This window comes from Coenobita brevimanus, chromosome 82, assembly GCF_032717465.1.
Source record: "Coenobita brevimanus isolate Jiangsu-jjx chromosome 82, ASM3271746v2, whole genome shotgun sequence".
Classification (NCBI taxonomy): Eukaryota; Metazoa; Arthropoda; class Malacostraca; order Decapoda; family Coenobitidae; genus Coenobita; species Coenobita brevimanus.
Genome location: NC_137035.1, coordinates 2513185 through 2539984, shown reverse-complemented (window position 1 = coordinate 2539984; position 26800 = coordinate 2513185). Strand labels below are relative to the sequence as shown.

Genomic DNA, 26800 nt, shown 5'->3' with positions numbered 1-26800 from the left:
GGAGGAGGAGGAGTAGGACGAGGAGAAGATCAGAGGAGGGAGAGAAGGAAGAAGAGGAGGGGGAAAGAAAGAAGTGAGGAGGAAGCAAAGGCGTAGTAGGAGTTGAAAAATAAATGTGAAGGAAGAAGGAAGAAGTCAGAGATAAGTGAGAACGGGAACTACATCTACTGACAAGAAACATGAGAAGTGTCTGTAATAAAGCCCGGGTGGGGAGGAAGGCAGTGGGGAATGGATGAGAAGAAAGAGGCGGGGAAGGGGTTCTCACATTGAACTCTCTCCGCAGCGTGGAAGGAACGAAAGAGGATAATGTTATGGCTAAAAGGAGCGAATCACAGAAACATGAGAGAGTTCAATAAGGAGAGAAAAAAATGTTAATGAGAGGGTTTAAAGGAGTGAATGCTTATTTATGAAAATGGGGTGATATAAAGTAGAGAAAAGGGTCTTACATGAAATGGGAAAAGATAATAGTAGAGGATACTGTTACGTAAAAATACTGTATAGAAAAACTGGCACAGAGATTATATTTATATGGAAAGATGGTAAATGAATCATCTCAGCCATTAATCGCTGTGGACATGAAACTTTCCTTTTTTCTCTCTCTCTCTCTGCGTTTCGTTGGAATTCGTTGTTGGTTTCCGTCGGAAATTATTCGCTTTTGAAGTGTGACCTTTGACCTTTCCAGAAGTGGTCATATGAACCTTCACTCAAAGTGAGGAAGTCTTCGAAGGTCAGTGAAAATTGGGAGTTAAAAACGTCAATAACTAATTCAAAATATAAAAGATTACAGAACAAGTAAAAACCCTACTCAGCGTTTGGGACATCTAGGTTTAGGTGTGTGATGTCGCCTTAGTTGTTCAGTATTTACATGGACAGGGGTGTGAAAAAAGGTCAAAGCGAGAGTGTTGGGGAAAGGAGTGACTCTGGTAATGAATGGTGAGGGAGAGATGTTTAAAATCTGACAATATTATATGCAGATGATGCTGTGTTGCTCGCCGTTGTTGAACAAAACCTGTGGACAGGATCAGAGTACCGCGAATGTCTGTGAATAGCAAGATTTAAAGTAATGATGGAGGTAAAAAACGAAAAAATAAAACACTGGTTGCTGAGGGAGTACTGGACCCACAGTGTAATGTGTGGGTGTAAGTAGAAGGAATGGTACTGGTGGAAGATTATGATTACCAAGGTGTGGATACAGGAGAGAGGCAGGTGTGGAAAGGACGTGAAGAGTGGTGTGGCCCAAGGAAGCAAATTGGCTGGTGTTATGAAGACCCCGATGCAAAGGAGAAGTCAGAGTATGAAGGCTGGAAGAAGGCCACGTGTAGGTGTATTATGATCAGCATTAACCTATGGGTGTGATTTGTCTTTTCTGGCATGAGAGAAAAAATATAGCAAAATGGAGCTGCTGAGGAATGAATGTGGGCTGTGGAAAATATCAATAAATGAGGAGAGAAAGTTATTTAATCATGCTTTTTCCATACAGGTCCGAAGAAATGGAAAGAAAACACTGATAAATATTCTCCTCCTTCAGGTCCGGTGAAATGGACGGAAGAGAAAATGAACGAGGTAAAAGAGGCTGAGAGTAAGAGGAACCTGGTTGCCTCGACTGCCCAGGAGGAGGTGGGTGAGAGGCTGGAAGAGTTCGTGGTGAATATTCTGGTGACGGCAGGCATCTACGACATCCACTGGGTCACCAACGGAGCCATAGGTCAGTGATGGATGTGCCAGTCGACAGGTGGTGTGGGCAGAGGATAGGAAAGTAGCTGAGGTAGCAGGGAAGTAACAGAGGGATTCGTAGGTCAGGGAAAGGTGCAGCAGTCAATAGGTGGTGTGGGGAGGGGATAGGAAAGTAGTTGATGTAGCAGGGAAGTAACTACTACGCTGGGTGGTAACCATATAACTACATTATGGTGTCTGGTGGTTTCGTGGGTAATTAAAGCGCTCCAATCGGATTGAGCCGGTGCAGGTTTTTATCCAAGGGATGGTTGGGGTTTATTGCTTACGTAATGCCACTCAGGGATGAGTGAGGCTGGTCACTCTCATCTTAAAAGTCAGGACCAACTTGCCTAGCCCCGGGCTCCAACGCTCTTTATGGGGTGACATAGGATTGGATGATGGATGAATAGATGGATGGATTATTATTATTATTATTATTATTATTTTTATTATTATTACTATTACTATTTCTATAATCATTATCATTACTATTATTATCATCAGTATTTTTTATTTACTGTTATCATGATCATCATCATCATAGTAATAATATTATCATTATTATTATTACTATCATAATCATTTTTGTTACTATTACGATTATCATCATTACTATTAGCCTACTATTTTTATTACTACTATTACTATTATCATCATTACTATTACTGTTATTACTATTACTTTCATCATCATTACTATATCATAATCATCATTATTCTTACTATTACTATTTTCATCATTTCTATTACTGTCATCATCATTACTATTATTATCACTGTTCATACTATTACTGTTACCGTCATTACTATTACTGTCATCATTATTATTACTATTATTATCACTACTATTATTATTATCATTATTATTGCTATTTCTATCATCATCATCACTGTTACTATTATTATCATAACTATTACTATACTATTATTATCATTACTATTACTATTATCATTACTATTACTATTTTTATTATCATCATTCCTATTACTGTTATCATCATTACTATTACTATTATTGTTATTACTATTATCATCATTACTATTACTCCTACTATTTTACTATTACCATTATCATCATTACTGTTACTATCATTACTATTATTATTGCTATAATTACAGTTACTATTACTGTTATTACTATTAGTATTAGTATCATTAATACAACTATTACTATTATCATTACTATTACTATTAGCATCATTACTATTACTATCTCTCTTAATACTATCACCATTACTATAACTATTATCATCATTACTATTACTATCATTGCTATTACTATTACTATCATCATTACCATTACTATTACATCATTACTGTTACCATTATTGTCATTACTATTACTATTGCTATATTTACTGTTACTATTACTATTATTACTATCAGTATTTTGATCATTATTGTTACTATTACTATTATTATCATTACCCTTAATATAATTACTATTACTATTATTATCATGACTGTTACTATCACTACCCTTACTATCACAATTACTATTACTATTATCATCAATATTATTATCACTACTATTACTATCACAATTACTATTACTATTATCATGACTTACTATTACTACTATTACTATCACAATTACTGTTACTATTATCATCAATAATATTATTATCACTACTATTACTATCATCATTACTATTACTATTATCATCATTACAATTATCATTACTGTTATCAGGATTACTATTACTTTTATTATCATTACTATCATCATTACTATTACTATTATCATCATTACAAATATTATCATTACCATTATCAGCATTACTATTACTTTTATTATCATTACTATAATCATTACTATTATTTTTATTATAATTACTAATACTATTGTTTGTCATTACTATTGCTATTACTCTTATTATCATCTCTTTCTCTCTCTCTCTCTCTCTCTCTCTCTCTCTCTCTCTCTCGCTAATTCTACAGTCACTATAATTCCCATCATCTTAAATCGACCCTCTTTCCTTCTCTCTAAGACCATATTCTAAGATGTCTATTATTTATTAAGGTGAAAACGGCCTCTCTCTCTCTCTCTCTCTCACAAGCACTCATTTCCAGAGTTTCTATTGCATTATTTCGTCTCATTTGCATTTACGATTTACAAGTATATTTATATCGAAATTTACCAGATATTTTCATACTATTTATATATTGATATTTCTCACATATATATCGTTCAAATCTTTGGTGTTCGTATTTCAAATTTTTTTTTACTTAATATTTTTCTACAGTTTCGGTATCTTTTTTCGTTTTTTGTGATATAGTGTTAATTATATATATATTTAAATTTTGAGTTGATTCTCGACTTGAATAAAAAGTCGTCAGCTATAATGGTTTGTGATTCTAGCGACGCCCGTCCCATAGAATCAATTATGGCGGAAAAATCAAATAATGTTCGTGGCATAGTCGCTTGGCCACGCACGCAGAGGAAACCCAAACTCTTAAGCTGGTCGTTTAAGAAGAAGGTGGTGCGTGTGGGACTTCTGAAGGAGGCTTGGCAGGAGAGCAAGTGGGATGGCTATGAAGAGTGCGGATTTGAGATCAACCTGGACCCCATCCTCCCCCCCGAAAGCTCCTTAGGGGATGGCGAAGATGGGACGCTTAAGAAAAAGGAGGTAAAAATTAAGATGAGGGGTAGCAGGGTATGGAATTTCTCCCGGAAAGTGGACGGTCGCGTGTCGGTTGAGATGCTGAGAGCGGCAGTGAAGAATGGAAGGACATTGGAGCTTGTCGTTGGAGGCAGGTACAGGAAGATGTTGACCGTTCTGACTAGGAGAGAGAGTGAAGAGGAGGGGCAAGTGAGTCAGGAGGAGGAAAGGCATGAGAATGATGATGAGGAGGAGGAGGGGCAAGAGAGTGAGATGGGACAGGAGGCCGACCAAGAAACACGAATGGAGGCTGACCAAAAGACAGAGCAGGAGGTCGAAAAGAAGACAGGACGGGAGAGTGAAAAGGAGACAGGACTAGAGAGTGAGATGTTTATCTTCCTCCCCGGCTCATCCTTCACCTTTCCCTCACCCTCCACAGCACCCACTCCCTCCGCAAAATTACCCTCGTAGCTACTTGCCACACAGCCGGCTAGCGTTTTCATCTTCATCGTAGAAGTGACACCCAATCCCTCCGACATGGACGTTGTTTTGAAAAGACTAAAAAGCTGTATAGCCAGCATACCCGAGTGTGACGACAAGTCCCTCGGTGTGCATTTGACCTACTTCGCCCTTGGCGGTAGCAAGTACACCCTGACACACTCGGGCGGGACACTGATGTGTAAGACTGAAGCCCTGGAAGCCTTGGAAATCTTCAGGGACCCCCAAAGCTTGACACGCTATGCCGATCACGAGGACCTGGACACCACCCTCTATGACGTGATCCGACTCATGCAGGAGCAGTCGTGCAACAGCAAAATCATATGCATTTCGAGAACCATACCGTGTTTTGACTTCATAAAGTTGTTCAATATGGCATATGGTCCCATCTCGATCGACTTCATAGTCATAGAAGATGGACAAACGCTAAGTAAACCCCATTTACATTCGCTACAAGAAAGTACCCTAAAAGTGAATGGGATTTGCGGGGTTGTAAATCTAACCGAATTGGCTTGGGTTCTTACGACCCGGGTCCTGGTCGAAGTATACCAGCTTCATGTATGGATGACCTTTAGTTTTGAGCTAGAACACCTAGGGATGGAATCCAGAGGGGTTGATGTGCTGGACGACGAGGAGAAAGCAGGAGAGGGGCACAGTTTACAGGGGACAGGGGTTCATCTCTATACCACCGTGGCTCATCTGGGCGATAAGATTGTGTTTAAAATGAAGACGGTGCCAAAAAGTAAGGCAGGCAGGGGTGGCGAAGAAAAAGACGGTGATGACGGGGGGGAAAACGAGGAGTCGTCAACGCAGGACAGATGCGTTGAAATTACCTGCGAATACACGTCAGTTTGGGGTCAACGCATCCGATCCCACGAAATATTGCACTGGGACACTATGGAGGAGCAGACCGAGGACGGGGTCAGGGTGAGGACCTTTGCCCTTAATACCCCGAATGAGTTATACTTTCTACCTCCGACTGAGTCAATGAGTAGTCCGGAGTCGACCCCCTCAAGTAAAACAGAGTGAGGCCGGACGAATCAATGAACTAATAGCCATGAGTCAGGTCCGCTGTCTTGGGGGAATAATGGTCCAAACAGTCCTCATGATTCCAACTCAATGCCCGATTTAATATCCGATTCAGTGCCCGATATAATGCCCGATTCAGTGCCCCTGGTCCCCCCCCCTCCATATGTTCTCGCGGTCTTCGTCATTACGGTCCTTAGCCTAATCATTGTGTGTATTGATCTCTAAGTTCACCTTTACGTGGACACGGGGATACACGAGGCCATGATTGTTTATTACTGTCTAATCGCCATCAGTTGCGTAATTACGGTTTACAGGTGTCTGTGATTTGATTTCTAACAAATGGCTTTCTAACACTGATTCAGGTACTGATGGATGACTTTCTAACACTAACTCAGGCAGTAACATGGCTTTCTAACATTAATTCAGCTATCAAATGGTCTAACGCTAATTCAAGGATAAGTAAATGGCTTTCTAACGCCAAATCTGGGATAAGCAAATGGCTTTCTAACGCTTCTAACATTAATTCAGGCATTAATGGACGGATTTCTAAATGGGTTTCTAACACTACTTCAGGCACAAATGGATGGCTTTCTAACACTGTATAGGCTTCTAACAAATGGTCTTTTAACTCAGTCATTCTTTTTACTGGCCCTTCCATCCTACTCTACATATCTACTACCATCCCAAAGCCAGGTAAATAATTGATAAGCCACCCAACCCACCACAATCTGTCTGTCTATTTATCTATCTATCTGTATTTATTTATTTATCAATCTGTTATTATTTCCATATCAATTTATCTCTAGCCAGACTCCTATATTCCGCAATGGGTGGCCACAAACGCATTGCCTCCATGTCACCCTGTCTATCTATCTCTCGATCTATCTATCTCTTCAGACGCTTTACTCCCATAAGGGGTGGCCACAAATAAATCGCCACCCTGTCCTCCACCATCAAGCTGCCCTCTCTGACTTACACACCCCTCTCTCATATACATATCCCTTCATCTCATTCTCGGTCTTCCCCTCCCTCTCCACCCTATCCCTCCGTCTTCTCATGCAAATTTCTTGTGACAGCTCAGATGGGGAGAATTTTTTTTTAGCCAAGATAAAGTGAACAGAGCATAGGAAGGTGTATCCTGGAGAAAAAAAATAATAAATCTATCATCATTATCATCATCACCTTACCCCTTCAAAGCCTTTTCACCAGTTCATGTCTTTCTCCATTCACTGTAACATCACACTGGGAATCACCTCTCTCAGCAATCATCGCTACACTCTTACCTACATAATTATACTTTCAAAGCACGACGCTCACAGACATCTACCAGGCTTTGCAACCATCTACCAACCTCTTGTCCGATATTTGCAAGCAGCACTGCATCATCTACAGCAGTACATACATCAGATTTGACCGCGAAGTCCAACGCAAATTTCGCGGGTACAGTTTGACAATGGATAATGTCATGCGTTTGAGGGAAACTTTAGCACCGAGGACGTTAACGGAGAGCTAATACGATTTGTGTGTGTGTGTGTGTGTGTGTGTGTGTGTGTGTGTGTGTGTGTGTGTGTGTGTGTGTGTGAAAAAGTGATATGAAAAACATTATTTTTGTCCAACTTTTGATTCAAATTCAAGAAAACAAGCTTCAGTATTATTATGTTTGACTGAGGAAAGGAAAAGGATAATCATATTGTTTTTACTTTAACTTGATGTAAATTTTTGTCATTTTGCAACTTAGTGCACATGGGTCAGTGGCAGCATAACATTTTATTACAGTATATGTTTCGAGATGGAGAGATGGCAGTTTTTAGGCAGGTTATCAAAAAAAACAGTGCAGTCGCAGAGCTAAAGGAGTCAGCCTCTTCAGTTCTGCCATGTATTTAGCAGTGTATTCCTCTTTTTCTCCAGTAAATATTATACAGCTTTGGCTACTCTCATAACAGGAAAGGTTAGGTGTAGTTTTCGTTACCACATCACTATAAGAGGCCTCCATAACACTATATAAATTCTGTACAGCAGGGGTTCCGTATTGCGGGATGGGAGGGAATTCCCCCCCCCCCCGGGAGAAATTTAGACATAGGAGGGCACAACAGTTAAAGTCAAAATTACCATAGTGATTGCAGTTATTGATTTCATATTTTGTGGCCAGATGCTATTTGTGTTTTAAACTGCGTGTGTATTTTTAAAGTAAGAACAGAATTTTGGTTATCAGTAATTATCATACTGTATAAAAGTGCAGAATCTTTAAAACATTCTCAGAACTTTGTAAAAACATCTCCCTAATAACGCTACCTATCTTGCCGCTGCTTGATAAAAACATCGCTAAATGGAGACGACTGACCTCAGAACCAAGAATTATTTAAAGTAACTCTCAAAAGCGAAGCGGGGGAAACATCAAAGGTGTGTGGCAAATGTGGGGAATGACCAGGAAAAGTTTGGAAACCTCTGATGTAGAGCTAAGTAGAAATTAAGAAAAACGTCTCAGGATTAAAGAGGTCAAGAAGATAAAAGAATACAGTATCCTTTGGGAAAATGGGGCTGAAGGGCTCGCGTAAACTTTTTTCGTCAGATGTAAAGTTTCTGAACACCAAAGGGGAAATTCAGTCTTGTGAGTCAATGATATGATGCGTCTTTGGAGTGACTTTGAAATGGGTTCGGTTCCTATTTACAGAAGGATCAGAGAGTTGGGTACGATGAGAGAGAGAGAGAGAGAGAGAAAGGAGGGGAGACTGCACTAGCAAGGCAAGATCACCCAATATTTTCCACTACGTCCACGCTTTTTACATGCATGAATTTCTCACTTTCTCTCTCATTCCTTTGCTCCCTTCCATTCTATCTCTTTCAGTTATTGTCCCTCTTTATTCCTGGTTCGGTTATCACACTTCCCCTCTCTATCGTATCTCACATTTTCTCGTTGTCTCCCCTCAGCATAACTCTCTCTCTCTCTCTCTCTCTCTCTCTCTCTCTCTCTCTCTCTCTCTCTCTCTCTCTCTCTCTCTCTCTCTCTCTCTCTCTCTCTCTCTCTCTCTCTCTCTCTCTCTCTCTCTCTCTCTCTCTCTCTCTCTCTTATATACCTAACTTTTGCTCTCATTCATTGTCCTGCACTTTGACTTTCCCTTCTACACACTTCCAAGCTTCCTGAATTCCAAACTCTCCCTCTCTACTTCCAGGTATCCCTTAGTTTCTCCCTTCCCTGCTGCCAACCCTTGCCCTCCTCCACCCTTCCTCACTACTTGTACTCTTCTAACTCCCTCTCCCTTGCTGTCAACCTTCACCTTTTTGTATCATACTCTCCCTCGCCACTTCAGAATTTTGTACTCTCTGATCGTGCTGGCTAGATCAGAGTAAACCTAGACAAAGATCACCACGTTTCGCTGCTTAACGTCCTGGCCATTTACTTTCTCACTGTCAGCTACATTATGCTTGGGAGTTTGAAATGGATTGTCCTGAGCGTAGCATAGTGTAAGATTAATTTTTTCGCTATTTTTCCCCCCGTCCTAACTCGGGCCTCACCCTTAACACACCCTTACTCTAGCAAACCCTTCTAACTCTTACACTGCTGTTCCCTTCCTCCCTCCCCCCACAGCCCTCCTCCTTCCCATCATTCTCCTCTCCCCTCATTCCACCAAATTCTTCTACATTCTCTCGCTCTCTCCCCGTCACATGCTCCACTCTTCCCTTTCCCTTTTGCTTACCTTTTTGCCCTTTCTCTCACTCCCAGAGAGATTTTGTACACTCACTTTTAGTCTACCAAATCCATCAGTTCTATCCCCTCTCTCGACAACCATCCTTCCTCTTCCCCTGCTCTAGCATTCTTTTCCTTTCCCTCTCTCTCGCTGTCTCCCTTGCCTTTCTGTTCTTTCCCTCTCCTCCAAAGAATACATTACACTTCCATTACTTCCTCTCCCCCACACTCGACCTACCACTTTCTCTCAGTCTACTGTAATTTTCATTCGTTCAAACTGGGGAGAAGGATGTGAAACTACTAATGCAGATCGTATTATAGTTCTTAAAATACATATATGTATACAGTGCACACATACAGTACATGTATACATACATAGACAACAACTTGATCACAGTAGCTATCGGTATAATTCAGGCGTCTCTAACAGCAATTATTTTACACTGACCAGTTTAGGGAACAGGTACCTACTGTGCCAAAATGCAGGAGAGCGTCAACTGGTATAAGTCTATATTTTTCCATGATAATATTTTCCACCCACTTCTTTACCTAAAATGAACCATGGCATCCCGTCCACATTGTGCTGTTTGGGTGTAAAATAGCGGTTTCGAAAATTGTAGAATATAATCCAGCCCCACCAGAGCAAAGTTGAACGGTTGTAGACACTAAAGCTTTGATTGGATCTGAGGTAAGTAGGTAATTACAGGTGTGATCCAGGACTCTGTACCTGAGGACACCAGGCACACACATTGCCATAAGCCCCGCCACTCCCTTCACTCCTACTAATTGGATTCCTGTGTACGGCTGCAGCAACGGGTTTGGGTACTGCTGGACTGGAAGGCCCATCACTTCAGGTACTATAATGGGTACTATCGTGGGTATTACTGAGCTGGCAGACCCATCCCTTGAGGTACTGTCACGGGTACTATCCTGGGTACTGTCACGGGTACTGCTGGACTGGCAGACCCATCCCTTCAGGTACTATCACGGGTACTATCACAGGTACTATCAAGGGTACTATCACGGGTACTGTTACGGGTACTGTAGAACTGGTTGACCCATCCCTTCAGGTACTATCAGGGGTAAAGGTTCACTGACAGGCCCTGGCAGCATCGTGTCCTTTCTTCATTATAACTCATTCCTCCTGGAACGTCAGAGAGCAACATTTATTCTCACACTTTTTACTTACACTGAAGAAGTAGCCACTATGATTGAGTACGTTCTTCTGTATGTAGGCTATCTATGTTAACAAAATATCTCATGAAGGCCTGATCCGATTGTCATCCAAACTGGTACATACACTTTGTGAGGATCTGGAAAGAAGAGATTCCATTTTTGTGCCGATGGATGGAAGGTCACGGTCATGGATCAAGGTCAAAGTTCACGGAGCTGTGTTAAGTGCTGAATATCTGATGCCATATAGATCAAACTTGGCACAGGCATTGTGTGTGGGTATGGGAGAGGGGGGGATAACTGATTTTGGTGCAGGTGAGTCAAAGGTGAAGGCCAAAGGGTTAAGGGTAAAGAGAACTTGGCATCACTGTGCTCTCTCTCTCTCTCTCTCTCTCTCTCTCTCTCTCTCTCTCTCTCTCTCTCTCTCTCTCAACAGTTGAAGATCTACACACGATGTTCCACGCCCTCAACAGCAGCTACATCCAGGTTGAGGTGTGGCTTTACCTGTATCTCTTCCATTATCCATTCCACACTTCATCTATCTTACTCCCTTTACGCCACTCAGAACCCTCATCCTCACACTCCATCTCTCTCTCTCTCTCCAGTTGAAGGTCTGGATAGGATGCTCTACGCCCTCAACAGCAATTACATCCAGATAGAGGTATGGCCAGACCTGCACCTCTTCCTCAGCCACCTGGGACCCACTGAAGGCTACCTGAGTACGGATCAGTTCATGGTGTACGGATCATCCACCGATATCCTCACGATTATTGAGATGGTAGGTGCGGAGAGAGAGAGAGAGAGAGAGAGAGAGAGAGAGGGGGGGGGGAGACAGGCAGAAAGATAAACACAGATAGACAGGCAGTGACAGCAACGGACAGAGACAAACAGAGACAGACCGAGAGAAGACTGATTGATACTAAGTCGAAAAATTGAAGCAAGGATGGCAGAACGGGACACTGGAGTGAGTTTTGAAAGGAGCGTGTTTAATACTATGCTTACAGGGAGAAGGAGGCTCGTGTGTGTGAGTGGGGAGAAGACGTGTAAAAAACAAATACCCTGTTGTGTGGATGGTCGGTTTGTGAAGTGAAGCCGAAAATCCTGAAGGGCATGAGTGTTGGGTGAATAGATATTGAGCTAAGTTCCATGGGCACTTTTCATTATTCTCCAATTCTGTGCGCTCACGTTCTTATTACTGAATCAGGCCCACCCCATTTGTTACTAGAAATAGGATACTGATGATGATGATGATGGTGCAAAACTCTCACCGAAATCTTACAGCAAGCTACCGAAGAGCACAAAAAACCTTACAAGGAACATTTTTCAGAGTGCCTCGACTGAGCTCACAATTACACGTCAATAAACCTTACTCCCGGTACCAATATTTCTGCCTTCAGGTAAACTGGTAAGCAGGAAATAACGAACAAGTCTAGTGCATATGTTTTACGTTTTTAATTAATATTCCTGTATAGAAATAGATACATAAGCTCGTCCAATATTCCATCACCTCCCACTGCTTTCTTGTGACCATCCCTCCTAAACTGAGAGTGCCGTGGTATGTGTCTTTGTCCATAGGTAACTTGAATATGATGTTTCAGGGAGGAAAGTGGCAGACATTCCTTAAATGTATCAGAATTGACGGAATAATTGCTGAATTTATGAGGCTGACTGTACAGGATCAGCGACCATTAAATATTACTTACCTGTGCTAGAGTAGGATGGGCAAGGTAGAGCTCCGGCGTGCCAGGTAGTGTGGGATTTTCACTGAAGTCCTTGATTCCACTTATTATTGCTACCGTGATCATTTGTATTTTTACCATTTCAAGAGGGTAAATGTTTTTGTATATCAGTCGGGGTTTTGTCTCTGTTTTACTTTGATATTCTCGTTTATCACACCAAGGCAACGAGGTTCTTTCTGAAAAAAAATATATATATAAATATATGTTTCGTCTTTTCCTAAATTACCATCAGAGTCGTTCTTGCAGGCTAACTCCATTTCAGCTTTTGCTCCTCTCAAATCCTGCCACCTCTAACTATTTATCACTTTTATTTTTTCACTTTGTAAGATATGCTTCTCGTGTTCTTTGCCCACACTGTCTTTGAAGTATCCATTCTCTCTCTCTCTCTCTCTCTCTCTCTCTCTCTCTCTCTCTCTCTCTCTCTCTCTCTCTCTCTCTCTCTCTCTCTTTCTCTCTCTCAGTATCATTACTTCACTAATCTCCACTTCACCTCAGTGCAAGATATCTGTTTTATATTTTAATGTATGCTTTCTCCATCAAGGCGGGCATGCAACACAGCTCCTACTGGACTCCCACCATTTGTTTTCTTATTTTCCCCTTTTCCCTATTTACCCAGCAAAGCAATTGGGGACCTGGAAGTAAACCGACTATTGTGGCTTGTGTTTTAGGGGAAGACTGAGACTTGGTATATATTGACTGTCTGTATTATTCCTGCAGTCGATAGGCATAGTCTGAATCTTCTTTTTGTTGTTGTTGTTGTTGTTCTAGTCTCTCTCTGTCTCTGTCTCTCTCTCTCTCTCTCTCTCTCTCTCTTTCTCTCTCTCTCTCTCTGCTTTACGAAATATGGCCTCTTATTTTCCCTTAAGGTGAAAAATCATTAAGAGGTTCATTGTCGTAAGAAAATTGGTTGTGGAATTTTATGCGTCTTCTTTAATAATTTTGTTTTCGCTATTTAGTGCTGTCATTTCCTTTAGTTTAGTTCATCCTTTTCCTCAGAATTTATGCAGCTTTTGCCATTTATCTCTTTTACTTCCTCACTATCGTTTCTTCCCAATTGTCCTCGTGTGTCCTATTCTCTTATCTCGTATTTCCTTTCTTTCGTTTCTTTCCTTTTGTCTGCTTGGTCCCTCTGGTCTGGCCGTTTCTTGATTTTGATCTGATTTCCTCTGTCGTTTCTCCCCTCTTATCTTTTTCTTTTCATTCACTGGGGGCTTAGACTGCCATTTTCCTTTCAGTTGTTTTTCTATTTCGGTTTGTTCATATTTTCCCTTTGTGTTTTCCTCGCTAATATTTTCATCTGAAATTTTTTCCTCTTCTTTATTCCCTCTCCTTTCCTTAATCGAGCTATTTTCATTTGCTCCAGATATTTCCTCTCGCTTTTTTCCCTCCTACGTTTGACCCATATTTCTTCCTTCATTTTATTGCTTCTTATTCTTTTCCACCTTTCCTTCTCTTTTATCATTTTCTCTCTTACGTGTTTTCCCTTTTGTCAGGTTTTCCTTTTTTTCGCGCCGCGCTGCCTTTTGTATTTCCTCTCTCGTTTCTTCCCTCGTGCCTTTTTGTCCTCTTCTCTCTCTTTGGTCACCGTGCCGTGTGCGTTGGCGTGGAAGGCGTGGACGTGAATGGCTCCAAAGGGGAAGCTTGGGGGTGAAACTGGTGGCTCTTTTGACGTCCCTCACCTGTGATTCTTCCATTTTCACACTGGCTTACACCTTTAGTCTTTATTATTATTATTATTGTTGTTGTTTTTGTTTTTGTTTTTGTTTTTGTTGTTGTTTTTGTTGTTGTTTTTGTTGTGGTTTTTGTTTTTGTTGTTGTTTTTGTTGTGGTTTTTGTTGTTGTTGCTGTTATTTAGCATTTCACTCGAACAGACTACACACTTGCCTGCCAATCATTCATCTTTTTTTTCTTTTTCTTTGTCTTTGTCTTTTTTTTTTTTTTTTACGACATCCAACCTGGTGTAGGGTTGTAGAGTGAATTAGAGTGAATTCTCCATATTCCCCTCTCTCCGGACGAATTATGTCTCTGTTGCAGCTCCTAGAATCAAAAGTTAAATAGAAACAAAGGAAGTAGAGCATGTGGTATGGTTTTTCCCTAGGGGCTCCTCACTGCTTGGTCTTCCCCTCCCCCTCCATGGAATTAAGAAGTTTTGTTTTTATTATCACTTACGGACATTATAAGTTACCTAGTATTCGTGATGCAGTCCTTTCTTATATCTATCATTGTGAGTCCGATAAGTGCTTTGCCCCATGATAAGGTGTAGTTGTGTCCTCAAAGTGTTGTTATTAGGAGGATGTGACATTGAATGAGAAGCTGACTCACATGACTACTGGAACATCAATGTGCAAGTACGCCCTCATGGTCTGGATGGGTAGGTTGCTATATTCCTTCTCGCCACTCCCCTTCTCTTAGTTCTAGAGTGAATTGTAGTCAGTTTTTCTTACTCCTTACCATGGTTGCGTGTCACCTTTTACACAGCTTCGTTTCACACCTTCCTGTCTCGCTACCATTCCTTTACGCCTCACCAAGACTCCTTCAGTAACACTAATAATTATACCTTTACACCCACTGTCGGAGTTTGAGTTGCAGCCTAGTGGTGTTGTGCCCAGTCGTCTCAGCATCCAGTGTCACTCCACACGTACCGTATTGAGTCCATGGTCAAAGGTAACACTCCAGGCAGGAGATAGGAGCAGATGAGGGCCAGCAGCTAATTCACTTTCTCTTAAGAAAAAGTGTTGGGTACAGTAGGAAGTCTTTGGTTAAATGCCTTACTAGATGTACACCAATATTTTTTTTCCCCAAATTTTATGACACGAGAAATTTACATCATTCGATAATTTCTTACCTTTTAAAGAGAGAGAGAGAGTGTTAAGGGAGGGTTCTGTCTCTTGATATCAGTTGACATAAAGCTTAAGAAGGGGAAAATAAAGGAGGGAAGGAGAAAATGAGAGGAAGGAGGAGGGGAAGAGAGGAAAGAGGAATGGGAGTGAGGAAGGGAGAATGCGAGGAATTTAGATGAACGGGATATGAAGAGAGAGAGGGAGAGAGAGACAGACAGACAGACAGACAGACTCTCAAAGGACTCCAAAAGGACTCTCAAAGGGCTTTCAAAGGATTCTCAAAGGAATCTCAAAGGACTCTCAAAGGACTTTCAAAGGACTCTCAAAGGACTTTCAAAGGGTTCTCAAAGGACTCTCAAAGGACTCTCACAGGACTATCAAAGGACTCTCACAGGACTCTCAAAGGACTCTCAAAGGATTCTCAAAGTACCATCAAAGGACTCTCAAAGGACTCTCAAAGGATTCTCAAAGTACTATCAAAGGACTCTCAAAGGACTCTCACAGGACTCTCAAAGTACTCTCAAAGGACTCTGAAATCTATACTCCCCCCAGTTTGAAAAGACTCTCCTTAGGTCAAAAATAAACTTCTTAATTTAACAAGAAAAATACACCTGCAGAAAATCACCATCTTGAAGAAGTAAAAAGATTAGAGAGAGTAATTAACACTCTTGTTCCTTAAAAAATTCTTAATGGATGGAAGGGACTTGTGTGAAAAATATATATATTGAAAGGAGAGAGACAATTACCAAAACAAATATATTAATCATCTGTTTTTGTTTCCTCTTTTTCCATTCCTTCCCTCCTTCCTCTTATAATTTCCCTGTTGTCTTCTTTTTATTTATTTTTTTTATTTTTTCCGTCCCCTACTCTCGATTGCAATTATCTTTCCCTCAACCTTTTCTGTTTTGTTCTTTCCCCGCTCTCTCTCTCTCTCTCTCTCTCTCTCTCTCTCTCTCTCTCTCTCTCTCTCTCTCTCTCTCTCTCTCTCTCTCTCCCACACACAAACACATATTCTTTGCTTTTTTTTTCCTTGTTACTCTTCCAATTCTCATTATCACCCTTCCTTGTATCTATACCTCCCCTTCTCTCACACACCGTTCCTCCCCATCAAATCATTTCTCCATTTCCTCCTCTCTCTCGCCTCTCTCATCTCCCCTTCCTCTTCTCCCTCCCTCTCCTTTCTCTCCCTCCTCCCTCTTCTCCCTCCCCCCCCACAGAGAAGAGCCTTCATGGATGTCATCAACACTATGGTAAGTCAAAAGGTATTAATTTTGTGTTTATATCTGTGGTATTGATGGTATTTTGTGTTTATATCTGTTATTGATGGTATTTTGTGTTTATATCTGTTATTGCTGGTATTTTGTGTTTATATCTGTGTTATTGCTGGTATTTTGTTTTTCTATCTGTGTTATTGCTGGTATTTTGTGTTTATATCTGTTATTGATGGTATTTTGTGTTTATATCTGTTATTGCTGGTATTTTGTGTTTATATCTGTGTTATTGCTGGTATTTTGTGTTTATATCCGTTATTGATGGTATTTTGTGTTTATATAGGTGTTATTCCTGGTATTTTGTGTTTATATCTGTATTACTGATGGTATTTTGTGTTTATATATGTGTTATGGCTGGTGTTTTGTGTTTATATATGTGTTATTGCTGGTATTTTGTGTTTATATTTGTGTTATTGCTGGTATTTTGTGTTCATATCTGTGTTATTGCTGGTATTTTGTGTTTATATCTGTGTTATGGCTGGTATTTTGTGTTTATATATGTGTTATGGCTGGTATTTTGTGTTTATATCTGTATTGTTGCTGGTATTTTGTGTTTATATATGTGTTATGGCTGGTATTTTGTGTTTATATCTTTGTTATTGCTGGTATTTTGTGTTTATATCTATGTTACTGCTGGTATTTTCTGTTTATTTCTGTGTTATTGCTGGTATTTTGTGATTGTTCGTATGCTACTTTTAAAAATACAGTTTGTGGTTTTATTTTCATAGATCTGTGTGGAAAAGTTACTTAAAGGAAGGTAGACTGTTAAGTTTATTCAAATATAGTTTCGGTCCTACATCCGGTCTCTCTCTCTCTCCCCCTCTTCTCTCTCTCTCTCTCTCTCTCTCTCTCTCTCTCTCTCTCTCTCTCTCTCTCTCCGAACCACCATTTGGATCTTCGTGGCACAACACCCCACTCATCTCTGGCCTTCCTTCTCTCTTGTATCTCTCCATTTCTCTCTTGAATCTCTCCATTTCTTTCTCGTGTCTCTCCAGTTCTCTTTCGTATCCTTGCAGTTCTATCTCTCCATTTCTCTCTTGAATCTCTCCATTTCTCTCTCGTATCTCTCCAGTTCTTTCTCGTATCTCTCCATTTCTCTTTCTTCTATCTCTCCATTTCCCCCTCGAATGTCTCCATTTCTCTCTCCTGTCTCTCCAGTTCTCTCTCCTCTCTCTCCAGATCACCCGGTGGTTCTACGTGGTTCTTGACACCTCCGCCAGCCTGCAGGAGATGACAGACGCCCTGGAGGAAGGCTCCCTGGCCCTGCTGCTGCGTCCCTCCCTGTATGACCCTGCTGTCCTGGCGGCATACACCCTGCTGTCCCCTGGCGATGGTGGCAAGGTGTTTAAGTATATCGGAAGGTGAGGTGTGTGTGTGTGTGTGTGTGTGTGTGTGTGTGTGTGTGTGTGTGTGTGTGTGTGTGTGTGTGTGTGTGTGTGTGTGTGACATGCGAAGTATTTCCCTGGATTTAGTTTTTCTTTTTGACCTTTCGGGCGAGGCTGACTTCTGGGAATGATAGGCTAATGTTCTGCACGTGTCCTCTGCTTTATTGTTTAGTCCCCCGTGCACCTCTCTCCATTTTCTTTGTCCCTGTGTTTACTCCGCTCAGTCCACTTAGTCTCTCACCAACAGCAATATGCGGAGGAATACGAGAAGTGGAACAGTGAATGACTGTTGAAGGTGAACTACGGTGAATTATTCCTTTCACTTTGATGACTTCCTTATCTTTATCTTCTTATTTCAGGATATATATATTTTTTTTTTTTTATGCGAGGAAGAAGGAACCAAAGGCCATGGCCCGCAGTAACAGTTCCCTCCAAGAGAAAAACAAAATACAATAGAGAGCCAAATTCAAGATCCGATCATTTTGAGATGCCTGGACACACTGCGTTTGAAAGACTGGAGATCATAGGCAGCAGGAAATACAGACAGAGGGAGACAGTTCCAGAGTTGACCTGTTGCATAAATGAAAGACTGGGAGTAACGGTTAACTCTTGCATTAGAGAGTTGGACAGAAAAGGGATGAGAGTTTGCTGCCAGACGGGTGCTACGCGCCCGTCGTAGAGGTGGAGGAATGCAAGCAGACAGTTCAGAGGAGCAGTGACCATTAAAGTAGCGATAGAAAAGAGATAAAGATGCAACAGTGCGGCGAAGAGACAGAGGTTGAAGGGAGTCAGTAAGAGGAGGAGAGTTAATGAGACGAAAAGCCTTTGACTCCACCCTATTGAGAAGAGCTGTATGTGGGGAGCCTCCCCACACATGAGAGTTGTACTCCACACAGGGGCGGATAAAACCTCTGTATAGAGTCAACAATTGTGCAGGGGTAAAGAAAGAGCGGAGTCGGCTTAGCACACCCAATCTCTTAGAAGCAGATTTTACAAGAGATGTAATATGATCTTTCCAAGATAAGTCCCGAGTAAATGAAACCCCAAGCATGTTCAAGGATGATGCAGGATTAAGCTGAATATTATTAAACATTAATGGGTATACCTGTGGAAGATTTTGTCGGGTTGATAGGTGTAAGAACTGAGTCTTAGATGCATTAAAGACAACCATATTATTTTTACCCCAGTCAGCGATACGAGCCAAGTCAGACATTAGGTGTGCCATAGCCTCATCCCTTGTTTCTTGAAGTAACTGTTGAGATGGGCGTTGCGGGAACCGAATGGAAAGGTGAAGGGTGGAGTCATCAGCGTATGAGTGGATAGGGTTAGATGTACAGCTTAGAAGATCATTGATGAATAAAAGGAAGAGAGTTGGTGATAGGACAGAGCCCTGAGGAACACCACTGTTGATAGATCTAGGAGAAGAACGATGGCCGTCTACAACAGCGGCTATAGAACGACCAGAAAGGAGGCTAGCGATGAAGGCACAGATAGAAGGATAGAAACCGTAGGAGGGCAGTTTGGAAATTAAAGATTTATGCCAGACTCGATCGAAAGCCTTTGAGATGTCAAGTGCAATGGCAAAGCTTTCGCCAAAGTCCCGAAAGGAGGATGACCAGGAGTCTGAAAGGTAGGTGAGAAGATCGCCAGTGGAGCGTCCCTGACGGAACCCATACTGACGATCGGAAAGAAGGTTGTGATAGGAAAGATGCCTTAAAATTTTTCTATTAAGAATTGACTCGAAAACTTTTGAAATACAGGACGTTAAAGCAATTGGACGATAGTTAGAGGGTTGGGAGTGGTCACCCTTCTTTGGGACTGGCTGAATGAGAGCAAACTTCCAGCAAGAAGGAAAGGTACAAGTTGACAGACAAAGGCGAAAGAGTTTGCCTAGGCAGGGTGTAAGCACAGAAGCACAGTTCTTGAGAACAACAGGAGGGACCCCATCAGGCCCATATGCCTTGTTAGTACTGAGGCCAGTGATGGCAGAAAATACATCAACTGAAGAAATTTTAATGTCAGCCATGAGGAAGTCAGAGGGGAGAAGTGATGGAGGAACAGCACCGGAATCGTCTAAGGTGGAATTGGAGGAGAAAGTCTGTGCGAAGAGATCTGCTTTATCAGTAGAAGAAATAGCTACAGAACCATCAGAGTAGAAAAGAGGAGGGAAGGATGATGAGGTAAAGTTGTTAGAAAGATTTTTGGCAAGGTGCCAGAAGGAGCGGGAAGAATTCGAGTTGGAGAGTTGAGAGCATTTAGTATGGATGAAATTATTTTTAGTAGAGCGAAGAACAGACTTAGCACGATTCCGGGCAGAAACGTAAAGATGATGTGATTCAGGTGTGGGTTGGCTCCGGTACCTTTTGTAGGCCCTCTCCTTGTTGCGGACAGCATTAGAACAAGCGTGATTAAACCAAGGCTTTCTTGCGTTAGTCAAAGGATATGAGAAAGGAATGTATGCTTCCATGCCCGAGAGAATAACCTCCGTAATGCGCGAGGCACACTCAGATGGCTCCCGGCCATGGAAGCAATAATCATTCCAGGGAAAATCAAAGAAGTACTGCCTGAGGGCCTCCCAGTTCGCGGCTCCAAAGTGCCACAGACGACGTTTCCCTGGAGGGTCCACAGGCCGTACCGGAGTGATAGGACAGGTTAAGGTAATAAGGTTGTGATCGGAGGAGCCCAACGGAGAGAAAAGATTAACAGAGTAAGCAGAAGGATTAGTTGTGAGGAAGAGGTCAAGTATGTTGGAGCTCTCTCCAAGGCGGTCAGGGATACGGGTAGGGTGCTGTACAAGCTGCTCCGTATAGAACGACGGTTTGAGCAGGAGGGGTTTGATATAGCATTCATTAACTCTTTCACTTAGAGAGACTTTTCCTACGATAAATAAAATCGTCAGAAAGTGGCTAGAAATAAAAGATAAAACACGTCATCTGTCTGAAGGGGTTGCTCACTCCTTGCTGCACATTCCTACACGATAACAGCGACAGGGGAAGAAGAGAAGAGGAGAATGTTCGTGAAGGATGAAGCGATATTAAGATCATTGACTTTCTTGGGCTCCTGTGACTCTCTCTCAGCTCAATATAATAACATGAGATTGGCTGAAATAAAGCACTAGAGTTGCTCCGATCATGAAAGAGTAAAAGGTAGAAATATTAACTTTCTGAGGTTCCTATATCTCGATTTCAGCTGAATAAAATCGTCTGCTTCTACCTGAAAAAGAATGCTAGAGTTATTTCGACCATGAGAGAGTAACTATGAGAGAGGGCAATACGAAAAGAAGAAGAGACGATAAGGCCAAGATGTCAAAACAGATTAAATAAGGCAGATGTAAAGGAGAGGCTTGGAGTATAGACAGGAGTTTCATACCAAACTCAGTAATGAGAGCTAAATAGAGGGTAGGGACAGACAGACAAGAGGTATGAAGCAAAATGATGTCGAAATAGCAATACAAGAGCGAAAGGACTGATAGGAAAGAAAATGGGAGAAGGTTGAGGTGTCACTGAGGAAAGGGAGAAAGAGGGGAATAGGGAGGGAAACTTTAGGCTAGGAGAAAGAGCCGATGATAAAGGAGAATAAATGGGTAAAGAAGAAATGAGGGAAATGCAAGGAGACAGGATATCCGTGTACCTGAGGAAAGAGAGGAAGGGTGGTATGAGGAGGAGGGGATCAGGGAGAGGAAAAATGGGGTAAAGAAAAGAGGAAAAGAATGTCGATGCGTAGGAGAAGAGAGATGGCAACAGTGACGAAAATAGCCACTCACACCGATAACATTATTTTTGTAGTTTATTTTACCTGCCTTGGGAAACCTCTCACCCATTTTAGTAGGTCAATGAAGGCTATATCCAGCAACCAGACTAGAAAAATTCCCCCGAGCTGAATAACATCTGACAAACTGGGCCCGAAGAGGATTAACTGGAAAAGGAGGAGAGATCAGTTGGCATTTTATATGTGGAAAATGAATGAGGGAAAAGAGAAGCGGTAGCAGGAGAAGGGAGACAAGAGACTGATGAGGAAGAGTTGGAAGGAGGGAGGAGCGAAAAATTAGATGAACGAGGAGAGATATGTTGGGATTACTAAGAGGAGGACAAGCGGATCAAAGAGACGATGAGCAGGATAGAGAAAGGAAGAGGAGGAAGTCTTTTTGGACGAGAGAGAAATCGCAGGAAGAGGAAAGAGAGGAAAAGGCGAGAGAAGAGAAAGAGAGAAGTAAAGGAAGAGGGAAATTGGAGACATGATGAGTGTGACATGGGAAAGGATAGGGGGATGTTTTTAAGATTAAGGCCTCGTGGTTTCTCAGTGGGGAGTAACATTGTCCAGGGTCAAAGGCTTAAATATGTAGATCATCCTCCGAAGTTGAAGTTTCAAGGAGAGAAATCAAAGGAGTAAAGAAGGAAGAAGAAGGAGAAGAAGAACGGAGAAAAGTATGAAGAAGAAAGGTAGTGATACAAGGAGGGAGTAATATAGACAGCAAGGGTAACAGAGAAAAGGAAGACAGAGGATACGTAAGGAGGAGGAAAGAGTGTAAGAGGGAAAGAAGAGAGACAAGAGAGAAGGAGTAGTAATGAGGAAAGACATTAACCCGTCAGTCCCTCAGCTCAGATGATGTCTTTTATATTTTATTCATGATATAACCTGATTTGTAACGCTGAGTTTATAAGTCTCAATGGAGGGGTTTAACTGATACAGCTGAGCCCATCACTGTGATTGGCTTCCCCCAAATAAACTAAATTCAACCACAACCACCACATTCACTACAATGTCTTTGAACGTCTGGGGACCATGGCCTCCCGGGAGACCGTGGTGTTTATGTCACTATGGCCATAGGTTAGTCGCTGAGAATCACATGAAACCGAATGTCGTAATTATTTTCCTTAAGTAATGTTCGTGAAAAATCGTTTTTCAGTCAGTCTTCTCGTGGAGCGCTGTCCTGCTAACAATGCAAGATGACTTTTTGGAAAATTGAAAAGATTCATTTGACACAGACACATATGGAGAGAGGAACTTTTTGGCGGGCATGAGTTATTGCCTTAGTAATAAAAAAGTAGCTGTTTCGCGTGTTCTTATTATTTTTGTCTCCCTGCCTCTGTAAAGCAGTTTTCCAGGATGCTGAGCACCAAAGCAAGTCGGTGTAATTACAGTAATACCACATGGAAGGTGACCTGTGTTGTGCCATACTGTGACTCAGTCACTGATACCCATATCAGCAGCAAATGTCTAGCTTAAACCTTAGCGATAAGATTTTCATTCGATATTTTTAGTGTTCTTTCTCGTGCACGAATATCATATCAAACATTCTCATCCAAGGGTCGATGCGCTGCTTGCCTCTACAAAGGAGGATGTAGATGGAGGTCATGGAGGTTGTCGTGTTCTGTCGGGGGGAAGGGAGGGGAGCACAGAAAGAAAAAAGCTGGGAACCACTGCACTATAACGACACATCCACCAAACCACCACTACAAGCACTCACACACCACTGAACCACCCCCACCCCCACCACCACCTCAGTCAACCACGACCACAGCAACAACCACACTCAGTCACAACCACCACAGTTAACCACAACCACCACAATCAACCGTACATCTCTCTCTTTGGCCACAGGTGGATGGTCGGTCGTGGTCTGGTGGTTGGTCCTGAGATATTTCCACCTCGCTCCAGTGACCTCAAAGACCGAGTGTTGACGATAGGCGTGATTAGTGTGAGTATAATGCTCTCTCTCTCTCTCTCTCTCTCACCGTAGAAACCATGAGTGTTACGGAGATTCGTTTCATCTACTACCCTTCTCTCTCCGTCTACCTCTGTTACTACTCTTGTTTTCCCCTTTCTTGCCTACTCCTCTTCTCTACCCCGCTCCCTTCTCTGTTACTTCCCTTCCCTTTCTCACTCCAGTTCGCCCTTTCCTTTTCTTTTTTTCGTACTTCCCTGTTCCTACATCTCTGTCTGTCTGTCTGTCTGTCTGTCTGTCTGTTTGTCTGTCTGTCTGTCTGTCTGTCTCTCTCTCTCTCTCTTCCTTCCACATATACCTCCTTTCTCCCTTCTCTCTCCCTTTCTCTTTCCTCCTCGACTTCCTTCTCTCCATCTTTCCACAGAAACCCCGAGTGCTCCACCAGGTCAGCCACCCCGACGGATCCACCTCCCTCACTGGCTATTCCTACCACATTCTACGCCTCCTTCAGCACCACCTGCACTTCCGGGTCGCCCTCAGGTGGTTCCACACATGGGGCGCTCCGGATAAGAACCGCACCTGGGACGGGGTCATAGGAGCCCTCTATAGGAAGGTAGGTGGTTGGGATGTTTGTGGGGTGTTTGGGATGTGTGATGCTTGTGAGGTGTTTGTGAGGGGCTGCTTGTGTGTGTGTGTGTGTGTGTGTGTGTGTGTGTGTGTGTGTGTGTGTGTGGAGTGAGAAAAAAAAAACAAAGGCTGAAAGTACAGCAAAGTTCTCCTCTGCACAAGAAGTCCTTAAAATAATACAGGTTTGTTCCTCCCAAAATGCGACTGCCAGAAACATACTCTTAATTTTCCTTAGAGACAGTGTTCTTGGCCTTGGCTAGGGAAGGGTGATGAGGATTTGTGAGGAACGGGTTTGTCTGTGCGGCAGTTTATGGCTACTTTATGAGGTGTTTACTACTCTCATGTGACACCTGAAATGCGACTCACCCTCGATGAATTTGATTACTGAGATGGCACTGAAGAATCTGTTTCCTAAGATGGCACTGGAGATTCTGTTTTCTAAGATGGCATTCGAAATTCTCTTTATTCATTGAACGAGGAGAGGTTTCCCTGTGGATATTAAATTCTCCGTAGCCAGCCTCAGTAAAATAAGGATGTCAACCATCGTGAAAGAGTTAATCCAGGTAGCTGTAAAATGAATACAAATGCTGGGATTTTTGATGATGTAGTATGTACAATAGGACAACTGTAGGAGCTGGTTTGTCCAAGTAGTAATTCATGCCTAAGATCATACCTACACTAGAGTGATGAGGCAGTAATAATGTTGAAGAGGATTATTCATTATTGAAATGAGTAATTATTATTTTCCTCTGTGAATTACGTTTCCCTAAATACATGGTACGTGGGACATCAGTGAATGACTAGTTCCTGTATGAATTTTGCTGGTAAAAGTGGTTAGAAGATCCCTTTTGCCATATTTCGAACCCAGGAAAAATAAGAATTCCCCACCATCAAGGCTGAACTGAGAACATTGATGTCGACATTTGTACACCTGCTGTGCTATACTTCGTCCATACTGATAAATCTATTGTACCAGGATGAACATCAAGTTACTCTACATTTTGACACATACCTTGATGTTGATATAAAAGTTGGTTAGAAAAGGAATGATGGTTGCTACACAGAATTAATGAACAGTTTATCAACAGTACTGCACTGTCACTGTGCACTGTGTAATATTAAACTCATGATGACCGTGGCGTCATTTATAGTTTAACTTGGTGCTACCATGTGATTTAATTAAGTTTTGGAGAGCATCCAATTAGTGGAGAGGTACATAAATGCTATATTTAACCCTGTCATTTAGATGGTTCTATCGTTCTTTACATTTGTATTAAAAAACATACGTGCAAGCCTGAGGAAGTAGTGGTATTTCATCGTGGCTGACATCATTCCTCGCCCTTTCACCTGTTCAGTAAGCATCAGGTTGACTTGGCTGGACGAACTCTGTAGTGTTTAATATACGCCAACTCCACCAGCATCATACGTACCCGGCCCTCACATTCTGCCTCCATCATGCACAGTCCTCATTGCTCACCTGCCCGGTATTTCATTTTCATATTCTGCTCTGTACGTCGTCCTTTCAAGATCGTATTTTTCAGTGGCAGACTCTCTCTCTCTCTCTCTCTCTCTCTCTCTCTCTCTCTCTCTCTCTCTCTCTCCATACATTAAACCTTGCAGATGTTAACAGTACCCCCGAGATCAACCCCTTTCCTTCGATCACGTCTTTGTACCTGATTCCTGCTATGTCCAGATGATTTTGCCCACCTTACGTGAAACCTTTCCAACCGAAGACGTTAAATAAAGTCTCCATTGACCCCCTTTAGCTCAAGCAAATTATGTCCATTACACTAAAGTTGTTCTTAAGTAAAAAAAATAAATAAACTGGAATATTTCTTTAAGATTTAATATACTCCTTGGACGCAAACTAAACCACAAAAGCCTTGTTTGGTTAAAAACATACTTCTTAAATCTCTTTGATCTCTGCCTTAACTTTCATCCGTGTGTGTGTGTGTGTGTGTGTGTGTGTGTGTGTGTGTGTGTGTGTGTGTGTGAGAGAGAGAGAGAGAAAGGTAAGAGAGAGGAAGCCAGACAGGCAGAAAGGAACGAAGGGAGGGAGAAAGGAAAAGGGGAAGGGAAAGAGAGAGAAATATAAAAGAGAAACGATCCACAGAGAATGAGTGTAGAAAGGAAGAAGCAGAAATTAGAGGGAGACATGTTGAGGAAAGTAAAGGAAAAGATGACAATAAAAAAAATAAAATAATAGATGGAACTCATTATTCTCAGCCTCTTCATCGTGAGGACTAATTCTTGCTCTCTGGACGATTATATTTGACTCTGAAGGGAAAGTACTGAAGGCTTTTTTTAATGATCCAATTCAGGAAGTCTCTTAAGCTGAATAGAGCGGCATACAGACAGAAAAAATAACGCGTAAAAAACCCTCATGGTAATAAAAGAGTTAATGATAAACAGAAGCAATGCCAGTCGATTTCGCCTTGATGACGAAGCGAAGAGATAGATGGTTGTAAAGCCTGCCCGTCTCATCACTGTCTCTCTAATCGACAGTTTTTCTCATTGCTGTCTCTTATCAACAATTTTTTCGTGGGTGCCTTTGTCGGTATTGTCAAGAGCAG

General features: G+C 41.9%; 1 protein-coding gene across 1 annotated transcript in view; it reads left to right on the top strand.

Annotated features, from left to right (window-relative positions):
- LOC145409656 (glutamate receptor ionotropic, kainate 4-like) overlaps positions 1 to 26800 on the top strand; it is a 107859-nt gene that overhangs the window by 12412 nt on the left and 68647 nt on the right. Inside the window, exons 3-8 of the mRNA XM_080280007.1 lie at positions 1529 to 1705; positions 11306 to 11478; positions 16497 to 16529; positions 17730 to 17911; positions 23537 to 23633; positions 24025 to 24213. Of these exons, the coding sequence (XP_080136133.1) occupies positions 1529 to 1705; positions 11306 to 11478; positions 16497 to 16529; positions 17730 to 17911; positions 23537 to 23633; positions 24025 to 24213 (851 nt within the window). The remainder of the gene's footprint in view (positions 1 to 1528; positions 1706 to 11305; positions 11479 to 16496; positions 16530 to 17729; positions 17912 to 23536; positions 23634 to 24024; positions 24214 to 26800) is intronic.